This window comes from Macaca fascicularis, chromosome 9 (assembly GCF_037993035.2).
Source record: "Macaca fascicularis isolate 582-1 chromosome 9, T2T-MFA8v1.1".
NCBI classification, from domain to species: domain Eukaryota; kingdom Metazoa; phylum Chordata; class Mammalia; order Primates; family Cercopithecidae; genus Macaca; species Macaca fascicularis.
Genome location: NC_088383.1, coordinates 134787187 through 134810509, shown reverse-complemented (window position 1 = coordinate 134810509; position 23323 = coordinate 134787187). Strand labels below are relative to the sequence as shown.

General features: G+C 43.4%; 3 protein-coding genes across 46 annotated transcripts in view; 2 read left to right on the top strand and 1 right to left on the bottom strand.

Annotated features, from left to right (window-relative positions):
- Nucleotides 1-5719, top strand: part of DHX32 (DEAH-box helicase 32 (putative)) — a 63745-nt gene extending 58026 nt beyond the window's left edge. For all 5 annotated transcript variants that reach the window (XR_012418263.1, XM_015456847.3, XM_065521601.1 and 2 more), the window contains 5 exons: nucleotides 145-336; nucleotides 1090-1239; nucleotides 2878-3065; nucleotides 3684-3865; nucleotides 5198-5719. Coding sequence is in view for 4 of the 5 variants with exons in the window: in XM_015456847.3 (XP_015312333.3) it covers nucleotides 145-336; nucleotides 1090-1239; nucleotides 2878-3065; nucleotides 3684-3865; nucleotides 5198-5369 (884 nt within the window). In the remaining variant the exon portion in view is untranslated. The remainder of the gene's footprint in view (nucleotides 1-144; nucleotides 337-1089; nucleotides 1240-2877; nucleotides 3066-3683; nucleotides 3866-5197) is intronic.
- Nucleotides 1-17785, bottom strand: part of BCCIP (BRCA2 and CDKN1A interacting protein) — a 28132-nt gene extending 10347 nt beyond the window's left edge. For 2 of the 5 annotated variants that reach the window (XM_005566718.4, XM_005566719.5), the window contains exons 1-7: nucleotides 17609-17785; nucleotides 14657-14731; nucleotides 13689-13769; nucleotides 10674-10763; nucleotides 9719-9906; nucleotides 7458-7632; nucleotides 756-834 (exon numbers count right to left, since the gene is read on the bottom strand). In XM_005566718.4, coding sequence (XP_005566775.3) covers nucleotides 756-834; nucleotides 7458-7632; nucleotides 9719-9906; nucleotides 10674-10763; nucleotides 13689-13769; nucleotides 14657-14731; nucleotides 17609-17773 — 853 coding nt within the window. In that variant the 5' untranslated portion in view covers nucleotides 17774-17785. Of the gene's footprint in view, nucleotides 1-755; nucleotides 835-5507; nucleotides 5953-7457; nucleotides 7633-9718; nucleotides 9907-10673; nucleotides 10764-13688; nucleotides 13770-14656; nucleotides 14732-17608 lie in introns of those variants that run through there. The other 3 variants (XM_005566720.4, XM_015456848.4, XM_005566721.5) reach the window with 2 other exon arrangements.
- Nucleotides 17786-18067: 282 nt separating this feature from the next.
- The window catches only part of UROS (uroporphyrinogen III synthase), a 51448-nt gene continuing 46192 nt past the window's right edge, over nucleotides 18068-23323 (top strand). For all 36 annotated transcript variants that reach the window (XR_012418275.1, XR_012418269.1, XR_012418278.1 and 33 more), the window contains exon 1: nucleotides 18068-18329. The gene's annotated coding sequence lies outside the window, so the exon portion shown is untranslated. The remainder of the gene's footprint in view (nucleotides 18330-23323) is intronic.

The window sequence follows — 23323 nt, the reverse complement described above, 5'->3', positions numbered from 1 at the left end:
TGCCTGGTATTTGGTGTCTTGCAAACCATTGTTTCACATATTTTGTCCATTATTTGCTTGTTTCATGCAGGAGGGAAAATCCAGTACCTGTTTCTCCATCTTGGCCATATGAGACTCTTAAATTATTATTTTTTCCTTTCCTAGCACCAGAAAGTTTGATGCAGGCATTGGAAGACTTAGATTATCTGGCAGCACTGGATAATGATGGAAATCTTTCTGAATTTGGAATCATCATGTCAGAGTTTCCTCTTGATCCACAACTCTCAAAGTCTATCTTAGCATCCTGTGAATTTGACTGTGTAGATGAAGTGCTAACAATTGCTGCCATGGTAACAGGTACTCCTTAATCACTATTCCTTTTCTTTTTTTGCAAATCTGCACTAGGTATAGATTTAAATGGGATCCATTTGAAATTATATTTTGAGGATAAAATAGCAGAAATGGTGATCAATTCATTTAACCTTTTGAAATGATAGTGAGGTATTTTAATCAGTTAGAAAAAGAAATTTTTCTTAATATGAAAAATTATCTTAATATAAGAAAACTAACTCAAAGTTCAGCAAATTTATACATCAGATGTATGAAAACATACTAGGTTTCTTTTACTGAAGTAATCAGTGCAGATGAAGGAAATTTGTCACTAGAGGTGTTTTTCCCCAAATAATGATGTGTGCTTGTTTTTTTATTTCCTATTGGCTTCATTCATCCTGGCTTGTATGTTTTAATTTATTCTAATACTGGGGGAACAGACCAACCATTGTGCTGTATCGGAACGGGTTCCAATCCTCTTCTTGTGTCTGGACCTCCGAGCACCTCAGGTTTTCCCTGCTCCTGCTGGAATAAAGCAGGGTATTAACCATATTCAATTGACCTTAGAAAAGCACACACACACACACACAAAAGGAGAGGGAGAATTAGGATGACTCACTCTAAATTTCTCGGATTTCTAAGTAAACAAGAATAACATATTTATTCAGAGAACCAAGACAGGAGCCATGCCACTAACAGTTGTGACCCCTCCCCTCTGCAAGTTAGGCTAAGATAAAATGTCTTCATTATTGCTAACCATGTGACCTTTTTCATTTAAAGCTCCAAATTGCTTTTCACATGTGCCACATGGAGCTGAAGAGGCTGCCTTGACTTGTTGGAAGACATTTTTACATCCCGAAGGAGATCACTTTACCCTCATCAGCATCTACAAGGCCTACCAAGACACAACTCTGAATTCTACCAGTGAGTGTAAGTGAATGCTCAGAAATTACCTATTAATTCCACCTTTCTTTCCCCAGATAAGTCTGAGTCCTTACTAGTTATTCATCAAACATTCTTCTTCTTTAGCCCTGTTGGCCCCTTGAATGCAATGGCACTTATGACCCTAAACGCACCCACAGGCGTCTGCAGAGTGGGAGACGCTCACTCCCCCTGCTCCCGCGGAGCTCTGGTGTGCCACCACAGTGGGCCTGTACTGCCAGAGCTTCAGCACTCCACTCAGCCAGCCTTCAGAGCAAGCTTGCTTGGGGCATGGTGACGGGGACACAGACTCATACATGGGTCTGCGGAGGAAGACAAGGAACAGCCACCTCTACATGCCCACTGGGTCAGAGTTGTGCTGTGCACCTTCCATATCCTGGCACATTGACCACATGCATGCAGAGAGGTTGCAGAGCTCCAGATACTGGTGCAGAATAGGCTGGGGTGCTGAGGGAAGGCTGCAGAATTGCTGATGGAGCTTGGCAGAGGACAGCAGAGGGTGTCCAGAGAACAAAATGGCGTGTGTCAAAGCACAGCCACAAAGTCCTGTGTATGCCTGAAGGGCAGTGGGTAGATTACCTATCACAGGAAGGTACTCAGAAGTCAACTGGAAGCTGCTATTCTGAGACAAGAGGACAAACAGGGCAAAGCAGCGTGGCAGAGGCTGGAGTCACCCATGAAGGGCAGCCAGTGAAGTCCCTCCCTGAAATTTTCCATGATGTATCTTTTACTTCCTTTGCTCTGAAAGATGGTGTGAAAATATGTGTAGTGTGAAAAATATGACAGCAATTTGAAAGACAGTAGAATTGTATAAAGAACAGGGAGTTACTGTTTCAAAGCTGAACAGAAAAAGTTGTCAGTGGAGCCAGAAGGTACACGGGAATTTGGTGGCATCTTTTGAGGGCATGCTGAATGGGTGACACTAAGTACGTGCTCTCATTGCTCCGAGTGGCACGAGTGGACAGGACGGGGTAAATGAGGGTCTTCTGCCTGCGGTGCCATGGCCATGTACATTCCCAGGTCCATCTTAAGTAATTACAGCTGGCCAGAAAGACTAACTTCAGACTCACCCACATGCCTGAATTTTAATATAAAAGTTACAGCTAGGGTAGATGAGCTTAACTGTAACATAATTCCCAAATCAACCTGGTAGTAATCCTTTTCTTATCATTAAATAAAATATGAGATATTTCCATAGATCAGAGGAATTTATACTGTGGGCTTTTTTCTGCCTAGTTTGATTAAATGGGGCCACATACATCCTTGCTGTATGCATAGAGACAAAATATAGATCTTACAAAATCCTCTCTGGCCTTTATGAGCCACAGATTAGTGAAATACATCTTCAGTCACCACTAGGAAGTTTCCAGTTGGCTGGGATCACAGAACCCCAGCAGGTGGCATAGGTGCTGTCAGTGGCACCGTCTCCCTTCCTGGTAGTGCCCTGACAGCCGACCTCGCAGCCACCAGAAATCCTTGTCCTTGCTGCCTTCCTGCCACTCACCTGTGTGGCCTCCTTTGTAGGAGAGGAGAGCACAGGGCTTAAAGATGGCAACTGCCTGGCCTGGGCTCTTCAGAGCTTCTGACAAATCATTTCTAAATAGCCTTGTGTTCTTTCCCTCCTAGACTGTGTCGAAAAGTGGTGTCATGATTACTTCCTCAACTGTTCAGCACTCAGAATGGCAGATGTTATCCGAGCTGAACTCTTAGAAATTATCAAGCGAATTGAGCTTCCCTATGCAGAACCTGCTTTTGGCTCCAAGGAAAACTGTCTAAACATAAAGAAAGCTCTTCTGTCTGGTTACTTTATGCAGGTGAGAGGGGGTGGGGTTGCCTCGGCATAGGCTCCCCTGAATTGCACATACCCAGGACATGCTGCCAACAATCACTCACTTAGGATGATGATTTCGACATTAAGTAAAACAAAAATCCATGTTATTATTAAAGATTTGATACTTAAATATCCTTCCCCTCAAGGGAATAAAGGGCCAAGGCAGAATATGTAGTCTTAATGGAGAAAAATGACATTTCAGTATGGATTTCCTCATCTGTAAAGTAAGGTTCCTACATCACAGGGTCATTGTGTGCTAAACACCAAGTGTAAAGCACTTGGCATTGGAGTGTATGTCGCCCATAGTATGGCGGGTAGTATGCTACGTTTCATCTCATGGCCAAAACATTAACCTCACAGCTGCACCGTTTTAGCACAGTGCCCTGCTGTTGCTCAAGTTAGTTAACATCACTGTCTCAAAGTTTTAGGCAAAACATGCTTATGGCTTATTTTCTACATGTGAAAATAGGAAACATGAGTGGCAAATTTTAGTTTTAACTATCCCGTATGAAATACTTTGGTATTTTCTTCAACAAACATTTTTGTATAATGATCTCCATATTAATACAAAATCTTTTTTCTTTAAAACTCTGCCTTTCAGATTGCTCGGGATGTTGATGGATCAGGTAACTACTTAATGCTGACACATAAGCAGGTTGCTCAGCTGCATCCCCTATCTGGTTACTCAATCACCAAGAAGATGCCAGAGTGGGTCCTCTTCCATCAATTCAGCATTTCTGAGAACAACTACATCAGGATTACCTCAGAAATCTCTCCTGAACTGTACGTTTAATGGGGAAGAAAGGGTTGTATTTTTTTTTTTATTTCATACCTGTAGGAGTAAATGACAAATTTGGCTTTTATTCTTAGTTCTAAAGTTTATACTGATGCAATCTTAATTTATGTTGAGAGTACCTACTAAGGGCAGGCCCCTGTGGATACCTAAGAAATGTCCTTGCCTTTTAGGAGATTACAGCAGAGAAAAGAGTGTAGAAATAAAAACAAAGACCATGTGTCTTTAAGAGGAACAGAATGCTAGAGAAATGCACTGTTTGCAGGTGCATTGACCTTGAGAGGAATGAGCTCAGCCATCTTTCAAGAGCCACTGCAGTTGGAGTTGTTGGGGAAGAGGAAGGAGGGGAGGCTGAAGAGAGAGGCAGGCACCACCAGAAAGTGTAAGGCTTTGTGAGCCACATAGTTTACATTTTATCCAAGTGCAGTACACAGCAATTGGAGCATTTTAAGCAAGAGTAGCATCTTCTCAATATAGTTTTAAGGATCACTGTAGCTGGCCAGGCACCTTGGGAGGCCAAGGCAGGAGGATGGCTTGAGCCCAAGAGTTCAAGACCAGCCCTGACAACATAGCAAGACCCCATCTCTACAAAAGAAAAAAATTAGCTGGGCATGGTGGCATGCGCCTGTAGTGCCAGCTACTTGAGAGTCTGTGGCAGAGGATCGCTTGAGCCCAGGTCAAGGCTGCAGTGAGCTATTGTCACACCACTGCACACCAGCCTGGGAGACAGACCAAGACTCTGTCTAAAAAGAAAAAAGAACTGTGGCTGCCACATGAATGGAAAGGAGAGGCAGTGGCGAGAGTGTGACTACTCTGCTAGTCTTTGAGAAGCCACTAGAGTCTGGATCCATTTAGAAGTTTCCACTACTATTCCGGCAAGTAGTGTTCAAGGCAGCAACCAAGAGTGACTCATAGGTGTCTGGCTTACGCAGCTGGATGTGGAGTGGTACTAGTTAAAATGAGAAAGAAGCAAAGATACCCCTAGCCAAAGCTCTCCTAAGAATACATGATCGGTGCCTCTCATATGGTGTTGGGTCTTAGAGGAAATACTAGTTTACACTAAAGGTTAGTGGTAGACAGCACTTCCACTGTGTGGCGTAACACTAGAGAGGCCAACTTATTCTAGAAATACAACAGCATTGGCTGCATGAAAACCAGAAAGTATTTATTTTACAAAGTCGGACTGAGATACTGAGGAGTTCAAATTAAACACCGGTTCTGCAGGTAGATGCTCCAGGGATGGGAAGTGCCCAGACATAATGTTTGGTGTCTCTCACCGCCTTCCCCACTCAAAATCTAATCTTTTTGTTTTAAACAAACAGATTTATGCAACTGGTACCACAATACTATTTCAGTAATCTGCCTCCTAGTGAAAGTAAGGATATTCTACAGCAAGTAATGGATCACCTGTCCCCTATGTCAACAATGAATAAGGAACAGAAAATGTGTGAGACGTGCCCTGAAACTGCTGAACAGAGATGCACTCTACAGTGACTCCCCAGCAAACGCAAGGTGCAGTAGGGTCCCAAAGTTAGCTGGGTGGCTGAGCTGCTGGGGATGGCAGGCATGTGACGCGAAGATGGATCTCACACCCACGGGACAGTCTTGAAGAAAATAACACTGTGTATATTATTTTAAAATAAAAAATAGAAGTTTTTATTGAGTTCTTTAAATTACTACTCCATGTTTTTCTTCTTCCTGGAAAAGTTTTTAAATCAACCACTCATAATTTGACCAAAATTTTAAATACTGATATTTTGTAAATGTGTCACAGACACATGGGACAGAACCCTACTTTTTGTGGAGGACCTTAATCTGAATAAAGTCATGAGTTTTTCAGTAAATCTCCACTGAGTTTTCTGGTAATGTTACAAAAACAGGCCCATCACTGTCCACTGGAAATGGGTTAAATAGATAGATATTCTTTCAGTTTATCCATGATTTCGTTCATCTTGTCGCCTGGAATTAACATCACAGTTCGCAAGGGCGTCATTGGTACGTCATCAAAAGACCATTTGCCTCCCAGACAAGTGTCGCTCTCCTCCTGCACTGAGTAGTTGAACTTCAGAATTGCCTTCTAAACCAAATAAGTAACCATGAATTAAAAATCGGGACAACCCAAAGACAAAACCCATTTAATCTACGGCAAAGAATAGTATGTTTGGCATATGCTTAAATAAGAATGAGAGCTAAAAAAAGCAAAACTCAGAATTTCAAAAGTTCAAATGGACATTCAGGCAGAAGTTATAAAACACAAACCAAGTAGATTTTAAACCCACATGAGGAACAGGGATAGAGGCGTGCAACTTCTAAGAGATGAGCAAGCAGCTAAGTGATATTTTCATTTAATTGTCAAAATAATCTTGTGATACGTAAGTGAAATTAAGACTCATAAAATTTGATAATTAACTAGAACTGGTCTTCAAATACTCTTTTCTCACTTTCTCAGCTGCTTCCTTAGCATCAGGCTTTTGTGTGAAGACAGAGTAAATCTGCATACCCCGCCATCTTAAAACACCCATACATACTCCCCGCAAATGGTCGACCTGAGGTGCTAAAGCATGTTTTTTAAAAATTACGTTCACGATTCACTTCCTGGAAAAGAAGGGCACAGCTAAATTTGTAGTGCTTTAGTCTTCTGTAGAGGTCTTAAAAGTGATGTGATATCATCCAATTCAGGAAAATAGTTCCCCTCAGAGATACACTTCAAGATTTTTTTTTTTTTTTGACAGAGTTTCGCTCTTGTTGCTCAGGCTGGAGTGCAGTGACGCGATCTCAGCTCACTGCAGCCTCTGCCTCCCAGGTTCAAGCAATTCTCCTGCCTTAGCCTCCCGAGTAGCTGGGATTACAGGCATCTGCCACCATGCCCGGCTGATTTTTTTGTAGTAGAGATGGGGTTTCTCCATGTTGGCCAGGCTGGTCTTGAATTCCTGGCCTCAGGTGATCTGCCCGCCTTAGCTTCCCAAGGTGCTGGGATTACAGGTGTGCGCCACCATGCCTGGCCCACTTCAAGATTTTTCAGAGGAAGAGAGGGTGAGAAAGAATATTCTCTGGTATATGGCTGTCCATCACAGTACAAGCTACCTTTATAGGAAAAAAATGCTGGAGAAATCCCACCAGCGGGATGACATCCACGACTAAGGACACAGAGTAGCAGGGGTGCCCCAGCTTCCACACTGACCAGCTGTGTGATCTCAGGTAATTTCCCTCATCTCCCTATAACTTAAAGTCCACAACCATAAACCCCAGGCTAATGTCTACCTCTCCGCATGGTTTTAGAAGGAAAGATTTCACAGGAAGCGTATTATAAATGCCTAATCATTCTTAGCAGGTTAATCGCTTTTCTCCTCCTCCTCCTCACGCTCATAACCACAGTGCAGGCAAGGAGGCTAGTGCCTAGCCTCTTGAGTACCTACTACGCACCTGGCACTATGTTAGCTGCTAGGTCCTATGGGGAAACAGAAAAACAGTGGCCACACTTGAAAGACTTGGACATAAAGTGGGAGAACAATAGATCTTGATAAATCATTTAAGAAAATCCTTATTTACATCTAAACAAATAGATAAGCAGGATAGTCTTACCTCATAGAAAAATTCTTCCTCTGCATTTGCAAACATTAACGCAGCTTTCTTTTTGTTGCTAAGTTTCTTTTTGGAATTGTTTTTTCCTGCTTCCACAAATGTCTTACTAATCAGAAGGTAAAAGTAGCACTTCCCACATGGCTTATTGGTTCTGTGTGCCTCCGCCAGTTCTTTCCTACAAGGCACACACAGCATTTGTTTACCTGCTGGGTCAAGTGAAATACATCAACAAACCAGAGCACAGAGAAAACCAGGTGAGGCATCTTCGGTGGGTTCTGCTGTGACGTAGGCATTCAATCTGAACACTTAAGTCTACAGCAATGATTTTTATTTACATAATCAGTTGCATTTCAGATTGATTATGTACTACTTTTTATAATAGTATATCTCTTAGATTATGCTGATTTGTGGATATATAGCAACTAACAGATCAGATGAGTCTCAAATTCACTCAATGTATCACTGCTCTGCCTGTGCAGAAGTTAAAAATATATGCGAATCTGAATTTTTGAATTTTTTAAATCTATGAACATTTAACTGAAACACACAAAGGTATACAGCCACAACCAATGTCACTACAGCCTGTGACTACTACTACAGTCAACTGCTAGAGTCTGGAACTAATTTCTGACATACTGCAGAAACTGCATAAACACATACCCGAAATTCTAGCAATGAAATGGCCACAAAGCCTTAATGCTGCTTCTTTCTGAAAATTAAGCATAGCCCTGTGCATCGGGATGCCCTTGAACAAGGGAAGAAACTCAGAACAGCCCTCCTCTTCAGCTTTTTTTTTTTTTCCTTTGGAGACAAAATCTCACTCTGTTGCCCAGGCTGTAGAGTACAATGGCGCAGTCTCGGCTCACTGCAACCTCCACCTCCCAGGTTCACATGATTTTCGTGCCTAAGCCTCCCGAGTAGCTGGGATTACAGGCCTGCACCACCATACCTGACTAATTTTTGTGTGTGTGTATTTTTAGTAGAATTGGGGTTTCGCCATGTTGGCCAGGCTGGTCTCAAACTCCTAGCCTCAAGTGATCTGCCAGGCTTAGCCTCCCAAAGTGTTGGGATTACAGGCATGAGCCACCATACCTGGCCTTTTTTTTTTTTTTTTTTTTAAAGATACAGGGTCTTGCAATTTTGCCCAGGCTGGAGTGCAGTGGCTATTCATAGGCACAATCATAGTCTACTGAGGCTTGGAACTCCTGGCCTCAAGCATTCCTCCTGCCTCAGCCTCCTGAGTAGCTAGGACTACAGGCATGCACCACTGCACTTGGCTCATTTCAGCTTTAACAGGACTAGGAGAAAGCAAATCACCCTCCTATAAAACCAAATAAATGTGAGCTCCAGCTGATCAAAAAAAAAAAGAAAAACCACTTAAAGCACCAGAAGCACAATCTGAACTGCAGCTGAGAGAGCAGGGAGCAGGAGATAAGCACCGAATCCCTAGGGAAAAACAACAAACCTAGAGGTTTCCAGAGTAGAGTTGCATTCCTACAGCTATTTAAAGGAAAACCACAACGCAAGTGCTATGACCTCTGTCTAGGCCAAGCACTGTGACTGACACCTGTAATCCCAATACTGGAAGGCCAAGGCGGGAAGATCGCTTTAGCCTAGGAGTTCAAGACCAGCCTGGGCAATGTAGCAAGACCCTGTCTCTGCAGAAAAAAAAAAAATTTTTTTAATAGATAGAAATAAGAGAGTGTGCCTATATTTTGTCCTCTATTGCAAAGCACAGGCAATACAATTCTTAGTGCACTCAGTTTGCTAGACTTCACAGCTACATTTGAAATATTTTTGTAAACTTAAAACTCCTGGATTAAAAAATAGAACAAAAACTCTGAAAAGCTAGCCATAGTATCAGGACTATGATTTCATTAGTTATGAAACATACCCACAGACTTTGGAAACTTTACCAGTTTTGTTATTATTGTAATTGTTCATTATTTTTTCGTGTTGCAGAGAGCTGTGAAGGTGAAAACTTCAATCAAATGGAGATGAAAAGTCTATTATGAAATTATCTACTTATATACCACTTAAATCTTAAGTTTAAATTTCAAGATTATTGTCACAAACTCTTCAAAAAGCCAGTTGTTAATAATGTATGCACTTCACAGGATGTTTCTTCCACTCCCCTCACACTAAACCCGCTTAAACCAAGGAAAGAACTCTTTCTATACCTGCATATTCTACTTAAATGACATTCATGAATCTACCTGAAAAAAAATTACTGTTCAAAGACATTTTCCCAAGTCTCTTACTGAAGCTGCTGGTACATGGGCAGAGCGATCTGTGGAGGGATATTAATGAATCTTTCACTTAGGAGAAGGCCCACAGGCTTGGTGGTGTCATTTAAAAACTTGTCCAGCTGTTCAACCATGCTCTTTTCACAATTCTTCTCACAGAAGCTGAGAATCAACTCTTGAATTTGTTCGGCACACTGGGTACCCTAGAAAGCAAAGAGAAAGCTTGTTTCCTATTACAAGCCATCACATACAGGAGAAAACCTGAAAGTGAGAGCTATCACTTTTCATCTTACAGCTAACGGCAGTCTCCTGCCATAGCCTTAACGTCTTGTATGTCTTCAGTGTTGACTGCTTAAGCATTTCTCAAAAGCAAATACACTGGTTATTTACCATCCCATGATCAGTGGTAAGAGAGTCATCAATTAACATGCAGACACACTGGAATGGCAATTCTAGTCCATCTCATAAAGACAGATGGAAGTAACTGGAAAGTTTATTTCAAAATTAAAGATTAAGTGTAGCCTGCATCTTATTCTAAGGAAGGTAAGCAGCTGGTTTACTTTTTATTACAACTCATCAGAGAGTCAATAAAAAGAGATGAATCAAAACAAAATAAAATGTTAGTAAGTGCCCTCAACATAGAGGCAGCAAAGCCTGAAAATATCCCCACTACACAAGTAGCAAAGATACCAGCTGCAGACACACAGCACAAACAGCTCCCGCATCAGTACTAACATCAGGACTGCAAAGCCAGATGATTCCCTAAAGCACAGGGAGCAAACACCTTTAACTGGGTACAGACCCAACACCACCACCTTCATATCAAAAAAGGATTACAGTAAGATTTCACAAGAGCACTTATCCCTATAGTTAGTATCACTGTCTGACATAAGACATTTTAACCATGCATTAAATAAAAGTGGTTTTGGCCTAAGAAATAACCATTCAGATGCCACCCAGTGAAACCAACCTTTCTTTCAGTTAAATTTAAAAGGCTGATGAAACCAAAAACCTCATCTTCATCCACATCATCATCGCTGTCTTCTGAAACATCCGTTTGCTATTTTAAAAGAAAAAATATTTAAATGTTATATTTAGTATAATACCAAGAGTATAATACCAAGTCTTGGGATGTAGGAATTATTTATCTTTTCACTTTTCAAAAGCAACACTTTGTTTTACCACTGCACCTTAGAAAGCATTATATCTTAAATACTGTCACAGTTTTACCACCATCATCTTGGAAAGCATTGTATCTTAAATACTGTGTGACCTTATTCATTTCACTTTACCTCCCTTGACTCATTTCAATCTGTCCCAGATTCTGGACAGATTGAAATTTCTTTGTACTAGATTCTTAAGTTATTTTATCAGATTCTCAATATAATACAAAACCAGAAGAGATAAAACCTCATGAAATAAAGCATTTTAATTTGTTTTCTACACAATTTGGCTGGAGCCAAGCCTTGCTTCTCTGCTGGCCCACAGCATTGTTTCATCTAAAACTCATGAGTTTCCAGAACACTTGTCAATCTTGACCATAAGTGAAGCTGGGCAGTGCTTGAGGGCCACTTATACCTACCACATGGGCAAGAGAGAAGGGATAAAAGAGAACCCCCCTGCCCTTTGTTCTATGATCCTAGGGACTGGCTCCACTGAATGCTCTGGGTAGTCCCTTTACTAAGAACAAGAAGTCTCTATCCTCAGGACACCTCAGGTGTCTCTGGAGAAGCCAAAGAAGCCAGTTATAACTGCAGAGCTATCGATGTAATTATCCATTTAAAGGGTGAATCCTGCCATTAGATAACCTCTTTCAAGGATAAAAATAACTGCTGCTTCTCCATATCCATTAGGTCTTCTAAGTGTCTTCTAAGACACGAATCAGCTAGAAATCACATTTATTTGATGAAAGGGCAGGTGGTCTGCTTTTTCCCATTGCCCTAATAAAAGGAAGCCCCTGTAGGTTTAATTTCTCATTTTCTTTACATTGAGTGCCATAAGGTTACTAATATTGTCAGAAGCCTTGAAAAGTGGACACTGCATTTAGTAACAAGTATGTTGGTGACCCTATCATTCAGTGTCAGAATTTTAGTTGTGTAAAAGTCAGATAAGAATGTCTGAAGAATGAATAGGAGGACAGGAAGTAGAAACCATGACTTAAGATTACTTTTCAAGAATTTTGGCTCTGAAGGTGATGTACTTTGAGTGGAACATTAGACTGAATGGAACTTTTGTTGTCTTTTTCACAACAGGCTAGGGAACAGGTGCTGGGAACAGGAAAAAGACATCAACAGTGACAGCTACACATATGTAGCACTTGTCAGTTGCCAGGCACTGTTCTGAGCAATCAGCAACTCATTTTGTTTACCCATGCACTCTACAAGATAGGTGCTAGTATCATCCTCATTTTCAGAGCTAGAAATGGAAATAGATTAAGGTACTGTGGCAGATTGTATCTTTCGCAGATGGCCCCAGTGGATCTCTTCTTGGACATGCTCTTCTGACAAAGTGACCTAGATACTTTTCTCATGGAGTGGTGGAATCAATGTGGCCTCCCCCTGGGTAGAAATTTGTATCTGTACTGACTAAGCAAATGGTGGAAATGGCACTATATCACCACTTCTGCCTGCTTCTTTTGGGCTGCTTGCTCTTGGAAGCAACCCAATATGTGGCAAGGCCCACATGGACAAGAACTAAGGCCCCTGGTCCAGAGTCCCAGCTAAGCTCACAACAGACAGCTAGGGCTAACTTGCCAGTCATGTGAGTGAGCCATCTTGAAAGGGAATCCTCCAGCCCCTAGTCGAGCCTCCCCAGTTAACATGATGGAGCAGGAGCAGAGATGACTTGTGCCCACTGAGATCTGTCCAAACTGTAGATCCATGAGCCAAATACATGAGTGTTGCTATTTTACAACACTAAGCTATGAAGTGGTTTGTTATACAAACAACAGACAACCCAAAGAACCACCAGATGATAAGCAGCAGAGCCAGGGTCCAAACCAGTCCTATTTTGTTGAGCTCTCTACAACATCTGATAAGGATGACCATCCCCTCCTCCTTCAAATGTTGTCTTTCTTGCCATGTATGACATCACTGCACTGTTGTTTCTTGTACTTCTCCTGTCATCCCTTTTAATCTCCTTTGCTGGCTCTGCCACTTACAATACTCGGATATCCAAGTATTCTTGGTATTACTAAGGTGTCTGTCCCTTCCCTCCCTGCGCAATCCCAATCACTTCTATGACTTCAATAACATTTACGACAAACTCCCAAGTCTCCAGGGCTCCACCTGCTACCCGGTATCTCACAGGTAACTGAAACGCAAAATGTACAAACCCAAACTCACGTTCCCCCTCCTAACCTGGCCTTCTTCCATGTTTGTTATCCTGTTTGCTCAAGCTAGAAACCTGGAAGTCATCCTTGACTCCTTTTCCTCTCACTTTCAGACCCAATCAGGGACTAAACCCCATCATATTTCATCTCCCAAATATATTCTAAATGAGCCCACTTCTCTCCCTCTCCATTGCCACCACCTGGCCTACTGCATTTAATAAGCTTGGATTTCTGCAATGACTTCTGATCAGTCTCCCTTCCTCCAGTAGTCCTGCTTCCAATTTGAGCTAAACAGAATAAGAACTCTTCCCCCACCCACCCCAGATATAGGGTCTTGCTGTGTTGCCAGGCTAGAGTGCAGTGGCACAATCAAAGCTCATCACAGCCTTCAACTCCTTGGCTGAAGAGATCCTCCTACCTCAGCCACCTGGGTAAAAAGACTATAGGCAGGTGCCACTATGCCCGGCTAATTTTTTGTTATTTTTTGTAGAGACAGAGTATTGCTATGTTGCCCAGGATGGTCTTGAACTCCTGGCCTCAAGCAATTCTCCCACCTTTGCTTCCCAAAGTGCTAGGATTACAAGCATGGTGATGCCCAGCATGAACAGAATAAAGAACTAATTTAATCAGAATAAACACAATTGTCCTGCTTACCTTAATCACACTCCCAATATGGTTCTGTTGAATTAAGAGATCTGTTAGTTCTGCAGTGTTCACAGGAGCCTTTAGAAAAAGCTAAAAGGAGGAAAAAAATTTAAATTAAGATCAAAGCATGATTTCTAATAACTTCAAATCCTATATTCAAATACAAATAACGAAATTTCTGTGACTTAAGAAGATGACCTAGAAAAGCAATCCCAAGAGGGAAAGAAAAGCCCAGGAGAGTCAAAGAAGCTAAAGATTACGAAATTTCAGAAAAGCAGTCAGTGGTAATACAGAAGTAATGGGGGAGGGGGAGGAAAAAAGGGAGAAGAGAGGATAAACATAAGGCCAAAGAATTTGGTGAAAAGGACAGTAGAGGCTATAAAGGTTAAAGAACCAGAGTCATATTATATGAGTAAAAGAATAAGGAGAAGCAGCAAGCATCAATTTTATAGCACCAAACAGCACAGTTATATGACTGTTACATAAGAATTGTGAATTAAAAAAAAAAAAAAATAGCTCAACTAATTAGCAGATGAAAGGAAATAATTCTATCTTCCAAGCAAGGTAGAGAGGACAGAAATGGAAATTCTACAAATTTGAATTTGAGAAAGCCTGTATTGAATGACCTGAATTTTTTTTTTTTAAGAGACAGAGGCTTGCTCTGTTGCCCAGACTGGAGCTCAGTGGTGCATTCATAGCTCACTGCAGCCTTGAGCTCCTAGACTCAAGTAATCCTCTGGCCTCAGCCTCCTTAGGAGTTAGGACTAAAGGTGTGTGCTACCTCAGTTGGCTAATTTTTTATTTTTTTGTAGAGACAGGTTCTCATTATGTTGCCCAGGCTGGTCTCAAACTCCTGGGCTCAAGTGATCCTCTCACCTTGGCCTTCCAAAATGCTGAGATTATAGGCATGAACCACTGCACCCAGCCCGATTTTTCTTAGAAGAGCAAATTTATGCATAATAAATAAAAGACAATACCTGCTGCAGTAATTTCTTAATTCCGTCATAATCATTATCTGATAGGGAATAAGCTTCAAATTCAATATTCACTTCCTGTAAATAACACACAAAATAGTTGTTACCAGAAAAACTACAAACATCTAGACTTTAAAATAGAAAAACATTGACAAGATTGCCATCTGTAGAGAATACAAAGCACCTTCACAATCTTTCTTCATGTGACACAAAAGCCTGAGAAAACAAAACACTCAGAATAACCTAGTTTAAATGTTGAGAAAATCCGGTTCAAATAAACCAGACACAGCAGCCACAAAGGAGAAATTATTTTCCTGATTGCAAAAAGGGTGCGCAAAAATCAAAATCACTTCAAAAGTCCCTGGAATTGTCTAGAGCTTGACTTAGCCCATGGATTTGAGGTTACACGTCATTTGCTTAGCAAATACTTATTAAGTACCAATCCAGGTACCAAGCACTGTGCCAGGCACTCAAGATGAAAAGGTTAGTAAGGCAGACACAAATGATCCTGCTCTCGTGCAGCTTACGATTTAGGGAGGAATACAGACATTAAGGAAATATTTATAGAAATAAATGTAAGTGCTATAAAACAAAGGTACACAGTGCTGTAACAACTTAAAAAATAAGAAGTCAGTCAGGAAAGGCTTCCTTAAAGAAGTGACACTTGAGCAAGGAACCAAAAAACGGCAAAGAGAGTTCCTGGTACAGGGAACAGCACAAACTAAGGCCCTAAGGCAGAAGGAGACACGATGAGTACAAGGGACTAGAAGAATGAATGTGTAGCTGGGCTCCCAGATCTCTATCTGCAAGACAACAGAATCTAGAAGATGGCACTAAAATGCCAAAAACAAAACCTCCTTCCTTTTAAACACTAACAAGATCAGTCCTTGAGGACCCTAAATCATACCTTGATAAGTGACACAATGAACTTGGGGCTCTGATGAAATAATATATTTTGAGGCACTTCAGGTTTTAATGGTTTGGGAATTTAGATCTTAGCTGAAGGACATCATAGAGGAAATCAGACCTCCTTTTACCTTGCCACCCTAACTACATATATATCTAAGGCTTCCTTAATTGTTAAATGTGCAAGGCCCTGGAATTTTGAAGCAATTCCAGCTCCAATTTGAACTCTTTTAAGTCCAGCTTTGCAGACTTCAAATGCTAACTCAGCCAGATTATGTGAGCAGCAAAACAAGGGGTCAGGTGGGAGTGTTCCAAACAGGATCAAACTAAACCAAATAACAAATTGTCATTATTCAGGACTTAAACTTATTCCTTAGACATAAATACATTCTGTAAATGATGCTCATCTAGTGTTTTTTTTTTTTGCTTTTTTTTTGCCTAGATAGATGTTTTCGACCTCTGTCCCAGACTATGATGGCACCACCAGGGAAATGGGCAGCAAATGGAGTATATGTCCAGCACCCTTTTCCTGGGTATGGGCTCATCTCCACATGGTTTCAGCAGGAACAGTCATGTTTGTAGAAAAGAGCCCTGTCCCTCATTCCCAAGTGATTTAAAATTAAGACTGTGGTGGTCTGATAGATTTCCCATGTTAACACAAGAAGCACTGATTTCTATAACCCAAAAGTAATAAAATAGCTAGTTAAAGTTCTAAGTGAAAAATGGTGAGATGGCATTCAAGGCACAGAGCCAAAGTAAAGATCTGTAAGGAAAGACTGATCACCTGCACACGTCATGGTGTCAACTCTAATCCTGCATCCATGCTTCTCTGTATCCTCCCCTCCATGCTCTTCATGACTGACTCATGGTTACCGCTGATTTTATTTCCTATCACTCTCTCTTCCTTATTCTGATCCAGCCATCCAGGCTGCCTTTCTGTCCCTCAAACGTAAGGATTCTGGATTTTCTTATAAATGAACTAGAAAGCCAATGGAGCACTCTGAGCAGAGGCGTGAGATCAGACCCACAAGATCTCTCTGACTGTAGATGGAGTATAGACTGATTGTAGGGAAACAAGAATGGAGAAAAGCACGCTGGTTAAAAGCTGTTATATTAAATAGTAGTCCAGGCAAGAGATAATGGAGGTGTGGACTACGATGGTCTCAGAATCAGTGCTGAGAAATGTCTGGATAACAGGATTTACTGATGGACTGAATATAGGATGAGGAAAGGGAGGAATTAAAGTTAAGGAATTAAAGTTTTGGGTTAGAGCAGCTGGTGATTTTAGGGGCCATTTACAGAAACGGTGACGGTTAAGAGAGGGGCATGAATTATTATACAAATCTGCTTTGGACAAGTTAAGGTTGAGGTATCTATTTACACATTCAGTGGTCTGAAGGACCATTCAGTCCTAATTATTTATTAAACAAATAATAAGTACCTATATTTCCAGGCACTATAGGACCTATTCTGAAGAAAAGAACCCAGTTCTATAAGACTATGAAGCCAAAGATTTACCTACGATTTGGGTCAGCTGCCCCAGGAGCCAGAAAATACAGCCTAGCTGAGATCTGAAGAAGAAAGGGAAAACTCTGCAGGATGAAGAAGAGCGTCTGAAAAAGCTGCTACGGTAGAACCCGGCAGGAGCCTTCAAGAAACCGAGGGCCCACGTGAGTGCCGCCCGCAGAATGAAGAGGTCAGCTGCTGCCCTGTGGGGAGAGGGCCCCTTCTGCGGGCCCGCGGTGGCCGATTCAGGATTTGAGGCTTCAGCCTGAGAACTAAAGAGGGCGAGAACACACCTGTTGCGGCGGGCTTTTTCGGGGGGCCGCGGGTTGCGAGGTTAACCGGACCGGAGTCGGCCTTTCAAAAATAACCACTGTGGCTGCAGTGTGTGAAAGACCGAGGAGAAACCTGAGAAAGAACTTATCTCCAGCTTTTCCTCACAGACCCTCAGGGTTAGGGAAGTCACTACGCTATTTTTACACAGCCTGGGCTTGCCAGAAAGTTTTTCTCAGGTATAAACTAACTAGGGAAGCGTGTCCTTCCCACCTCGTCAATGACGTCGTCCTCTTCATCCTCTTCCTCGTCACTGTCGTCATCGTCTTCGTCCTCATCCTCGACTTCATCTTCCTCTTCTTCGTCGCGCTGGACTAGGGGGTCCGGCGGCTGCGGAACCCCACTTTCCACGGCCCGCCGCTTAGGCCTGGACGCCATGTTACCGCTCACACTGCGCCTGCGCAGCTTCCCCCTGCCTGACCTTCCGGATCAGTCCATAGTAGCCACGGGGGTGAGGGACTACGAAGAAGCTCGGAGCTGAGTGCACAACAACCCCAATGCCCCTGCTGGATTCCGCAGTCATGATCCCTTCCAGTTACGTCCAGCTTGCGGTCCTATCTTGCTTTTTTCTTCCTCTTTCCACCCTCCCTCACTCCTCCCAAAGCTTCCCCTCCCCTTCCCGTAATGGTTCAACCCATCTAACCTCTGTCCTCGATCCGTGGCCTGGATGTCGGTGCGCATGCGCGAGCGCCTAGCTGTGCGCGCGGCCGCCCCCGCATCCCGGGGCTGAGGTGCGGGGTCCGGACCGCCGCGGCCCCTTAGGCAGAGCGGGCAGGGGGTGGCACCCCCTGTTGTCATTGCTCCTGCAGCCTCAGCAGCCTCTTCGCTGGGACTGCGCGACACCGCCCCCAGACTGGGTGCCCGCTGTGTGCCAGGCCCGGTGCTGGGCACGGTCCCGTCTCTTAGCCCATTCGAGCCTCCCCAGCCCCGCGAGGTAGGTGTCGCCGCCCGCGGTACCGGGTACAGACGCCGAGGCCCGCGGGCATGCAGGGGCCCAGCCCCGGGCAGTGTATTACACAGCGGGGCCAGGGCGCCGAGGCCTCTGCGGACACCTCCTGCCCAGGCGGGGAGGTCCGCGGCCCTTACGGCTGCGCAGGTGACGGAAGGCGCCTTACCAACGTACCCTCGCCGCGCTTCTGGAGCGCGTTTCTTGACCTAAAAGTTTTTTTAAAGCCGGCACCGCAATTAAAAATGCTTCGGGGAGGGCGGGCGCGGTGGCTCATGCTTGTAATCCCAGCACTTAGGGAGGTCGAGGCAGGTGGATCACCAGAGGTCAGGAGTTCGAGACCAGCCTGGCCAACAGGGTGAAACTTCAACTCTACTAAAAATACGAAAATTAGCCGGGCGTGGTGGCAGACACCTGTAATCCCAGCACTTTGGGAGACCAAGAGGGGTGGATCACTTGAGATCAGGAGTTCGAGACCAGCCTGCCCAACATGGCGAAACCCCGTCTCCACTAAAAATACAAAAACCAACCAGGTGTGGTGGCGCGCGCCTGTAGTCCCAGCTACTCAAGAGGCTGAGGCAGGAGAATCGCATGAACCCAGGAGACGAACATGAACCCAGGAGACGGAGGTTGCAGTGAGCCGAAATCGCGCCACTGCACTCCACACCCCAGCGTGGGCGACAGAGGGAGACTCCATCTCAAAGATAAAAGAAGAGCTTCGGGGCCAGTGGGGGTAGTCTAGGTTAAAGACCCGAGCCTATTTTGAGAGAAGAGTGGAGGGGACTGTGGCCAACTGCAGAGCGCGCGCGCCTCTGCTGCCAGCCCCTGTGGCAGGTGGGGATGTGGCCCAGGGCAGCCAGGTCTTTCCATTGCGAGAGAAACGGGGCTCATCAGCTTTCTAGGAATAAGATCTACCGTTCTCCACTGATTTTTCTCTGTAAAATAAGGGGAGTGGGTTGGGTATGTTTGATTCTAGGAATGGAGTGAGCTGCCCTAATAGGCTGCTTCTGTTTAAGCAGGGTAACATCTGATAAATCAGTGATCCTTCGTCAGTAGGAGATGGGAGGCCCTGAAGGTCCCCAGGAGCCCAGATTCCCCATAATCGTGTTCTGTGAGTTCTGTCTTTCCTGGGAGTCTTGTCTACGCGGCCATGTCATGGGTATTAAAGTAATACTTACACATCAGCGCTCCACATCCGATGGGGCAGCTTGAAATGGCCCATTTGGGTCGCACAACTGCAAAAACATGTTCCTGTAATGGAGAAGAGAGGAAGCTGTCAAAAAAGACCTATCAAAAGGCTACGATTAGAAAAAAGACTCAGAAAGACCATGTGAACATATCAATAGAGTTGCACTGAAATATCATGGCCATTTTTTTTTCCTGTTTATTTATCCTTTTTTAATGGTGGTAAAAGAGACATAACATACATTTTACCATCCTATTTTTAGATATTCAGTTCAGTGGCATTAAGTGCATTCACATTGTGTAACCATCACCACCACCATCCATTGACAGAACTCTTCATCTTGCAAAATTGAAACTCTGTACCGATTAAACAACTCCCTTCTTCTCCCTCCATGACATTTCTACTTTCCATCTTTATTAATTTGACTATTCTAGAAGCCTCATGTAAGTGGGGTAATACAGTATTCTTCCTTTTGTGACTATTTCATGTAGCATGATGTCTTCAAAGTTAATCCCATGCTGTAGCATGCATTAGGATTTCCTTCCTTGTTAAGGCTGAATAATCTTCCATTGCATGTAGAGACCACATTTTGTTTATCCACTTATCTGCCAGTAAACACTTTGGTTACTTCTACATTTTAGCTATTGTAAACAATGTTGCTATAAACATGAGTATCAGATACCTGTCGGAGTCCCTGCTTTCAGTTCTTTGGGGTGTATATGTAGGAGTGGAATTGCTAGATCATATGGTAATTCTGTGTTTAATTGTTTGAGGAACTATACTTTTCTGTAGTTTGCAAATCTTTCACAGTAAACATGGATCACTTTTGTAAGACAAGTAGGGGAAAAAACCTTACTTTATGCCCTCAGATTAGTTCCCAAAGTTGAGCTCATGGTCAGAGTGTGACTTAAGAATAGTGAATGTGAAAGTAAATACAGTACTGAGACTCCGGGGAGCTGAACTCAGCAGGTACTAGATTGCTTACCACTCGTTCAGTGTTCATCTTTAGCTCAGAATTTATCTTAATGAGGCAGAGGGATGATAGCAAGTGGTTAGGAGACTGAGCATGGGCTTCAGACCAGGATCCAAATTCCCTCTCTGCCACTTACTGTGCTGTGTGACCTGGGACAAGTTACTCAGACCTCTCAGGGACTTGGTTTCACCTCCTGCAAAGAAGGCTAATATCACCTACATTGCAGGTTTAAGTGAGGATTGCAATCTTGCATATAAAATGCTTAGCCCAGTGTGATAGTTACTTTTATGTGTCATCTTGCCTGGATCATGGATGCCCAGATATCTGGTTAAACATTATTTCTTGGTGTGTCTGTGAAGATGTTGTAAGAAGAGGAGCATTTGAATGGATAGACTGAGTAAAGTGCATTGCCCTCCCCAAAGTGGGTGGGCAGCATCCGGTCTGTTGAGGGCCTAAATAGAACAAAAAGTCAGGAAAGGAAGAATGCATCCTGTCTCCGCTTGACTGCTTAATCTGGGATATCTTCTGCCCTTGGTGCTGCTGGTGCTGAGGCCTTCAGACTCAGGCTGGAACCTACACCCTTGGCTCTCAGGCCTTCAGGCTACACCACCAGCCTTCCTGCTTACAAGTCTCCAGCTTGCAGACAGCAGATCGTGGGACTTCTCAGCCTCCATAACTGCATGAGCTGACACCTTATAAAAAATACCTTTCTAGATATAAATATATGCCATTGGTTCTGTTTCTCTGAAGGACTCTGATTAATACACCCAGTAATTAACATGAGTAAATGCTCAATGAAAGGGTGGCTGTTGTTATTGCTGATACTCAGAACACCATAACATAGTATGGGTTTGAGATTTGCTTCTTTCTTACCAGTAAAGTGCCCTTATTCCAGTCAGTTTTTTTTTTTTTTCTTTTTCATCCGTGATTGATGAACATAAATATGAGGGTAAAATGGCAGAGCAAGCATTAGACTGTAAATCTAGAGTTAGGTCGAGCCCTCTTTTTACCAGTCCCAAGGTGAATCTCATCTTGGAAGCTTCAGGAGCAGCTTCAGTCCTGCCGGGGCTTCTCCCGCCTTTTTCCCCCTCAATGGGAAATAAGAGGTTTTGTTATTTTCATTGGAAAAAAGGCAGAGGAAACCCCAGACATTCCACGGTTTTTAGGCCCTAGCCTCACCAGTCTCACAAGCCTCCTATGAAGGAGGGCCATATAGTGCCTCTGATCTGCTTGATACAGACCCTAAGGTCCTTCCCACTCCCATGAGCCACCCACCAGAGTGAGCTAAGAAATCAGCTGGCAGAGAGCACAGTCAAGAATGGCCAAGAGGAATTGTTCTGGGGGTTGGTTAGCAAGCAGGAGAGAGGGAGGAGAAGAAAAACTGCACAGGGATCAGATGCCTCCAGCAGAAGAAAGCGAGGCATAGAGATCTCTTACCATCTGAGTCATGTGGCACCAAATATGTTACCAGTAGCAAATCTGTAGGCATGTGCAGCAACCTCAGTTCTTGTCTCCTCAGAAGAAAATTCAGCTGGGGGGCATAAGGCTAAAAAAGTGACTGAGGCAAACTTCAAAGCAGGAGTGGAAGTTTATTTTTAAAAACTTTAGGCTGGATGCAGTGGCTCACGCCTGTAATCCCAGTACTTTGGGAAGCCGAGGCAGGCGGATCACGAGGTCAAGAGATGGAGACCATCCTGGCCAACATGCTGAAACCCCATCTCTACTAAAATTACAAAAATTAGCTGGGCATGGTGGCACATGCCTGTAGTCCCAGCTACTCAGGAGGCTGAGGCAAGAGAATTGCTTGAACCCAGGAGGCAGAGGTTTCAGTGAGCCGAGATCACACCACTGCACTCCAGCCTGGGTGACAGAGCAAGACTCCATCTCAAAAAAACACAGAAACACTAGAACAGGAAAGAAAGTAGAGTACACTTGGGAGAGACCTAAGCAGCAACTTGAGGGACAAGTGTCCCGTTTTTCTTTAATGAAAAGTAATCATTCTCCCTGTTTCAAAGATGCTGGATAAATTTGAAATTGTTGTTTTCCCACAGGGTGAACAAATACTTACTGAGCATCTGCTACAGGAAAGAAAGTCCCTCAAAAAAGCCAACAATGGAGAGGCTCACAGCCCCTTTCAGACATACAGAAATCTGAAACTGAGACTGAGGCAAGAGTGGCCTAGACCGGAACCCAGGCCCTGGCCCCCTTCTGTAAACACTTTCTACGCCACCAAGCCTCTTCCTAAAGCCCAAAGTGGCGATGTGTTAACCTGTCTGTGCATGCTTCTCAATTGATTTCTTTCCCAATCAGCCTGATAATATGTGACTCTAGCACAGCAAAGAATAATCAACAACAGTTCCTTTTAATTTTGCATTATTATTATTTTAGAGACGGGATGTATCTCCGTCACCCAGGCTGGAGTGCAGTGGCATGATTATAGCTCACGGCAACCTTGAGCTTCTGGGCTCAAGTGATTCTCCCATCTCAGCCTCCTGAGTAGTTAGGACTACAGGGATGTGTCACTCTGCCTGGCTCCTTGTTAACAATTTTTAAAATTTTTTGTAGAGATGGGGGTCTCGCTATGTTGTCCAGGCTGGTCTTAGACTCCTGCTCTCAAGCGATCCTCCTGCCTTAGCCTGCCAAAGTGCTGAGATTACTTTCAAAGGCATGAACCACTGTGCCCGGCCTAATTTTACATTAGAAATGCTTTCATTGGGAATGATTGTATATAGGATTAAAAAAGAAGAGAAAGGATAAGGGTAGTAGTTGGATTTTTATTTGCAACACATCTTAGGAAACCTCTTTATTATCCAGAACCTAAAC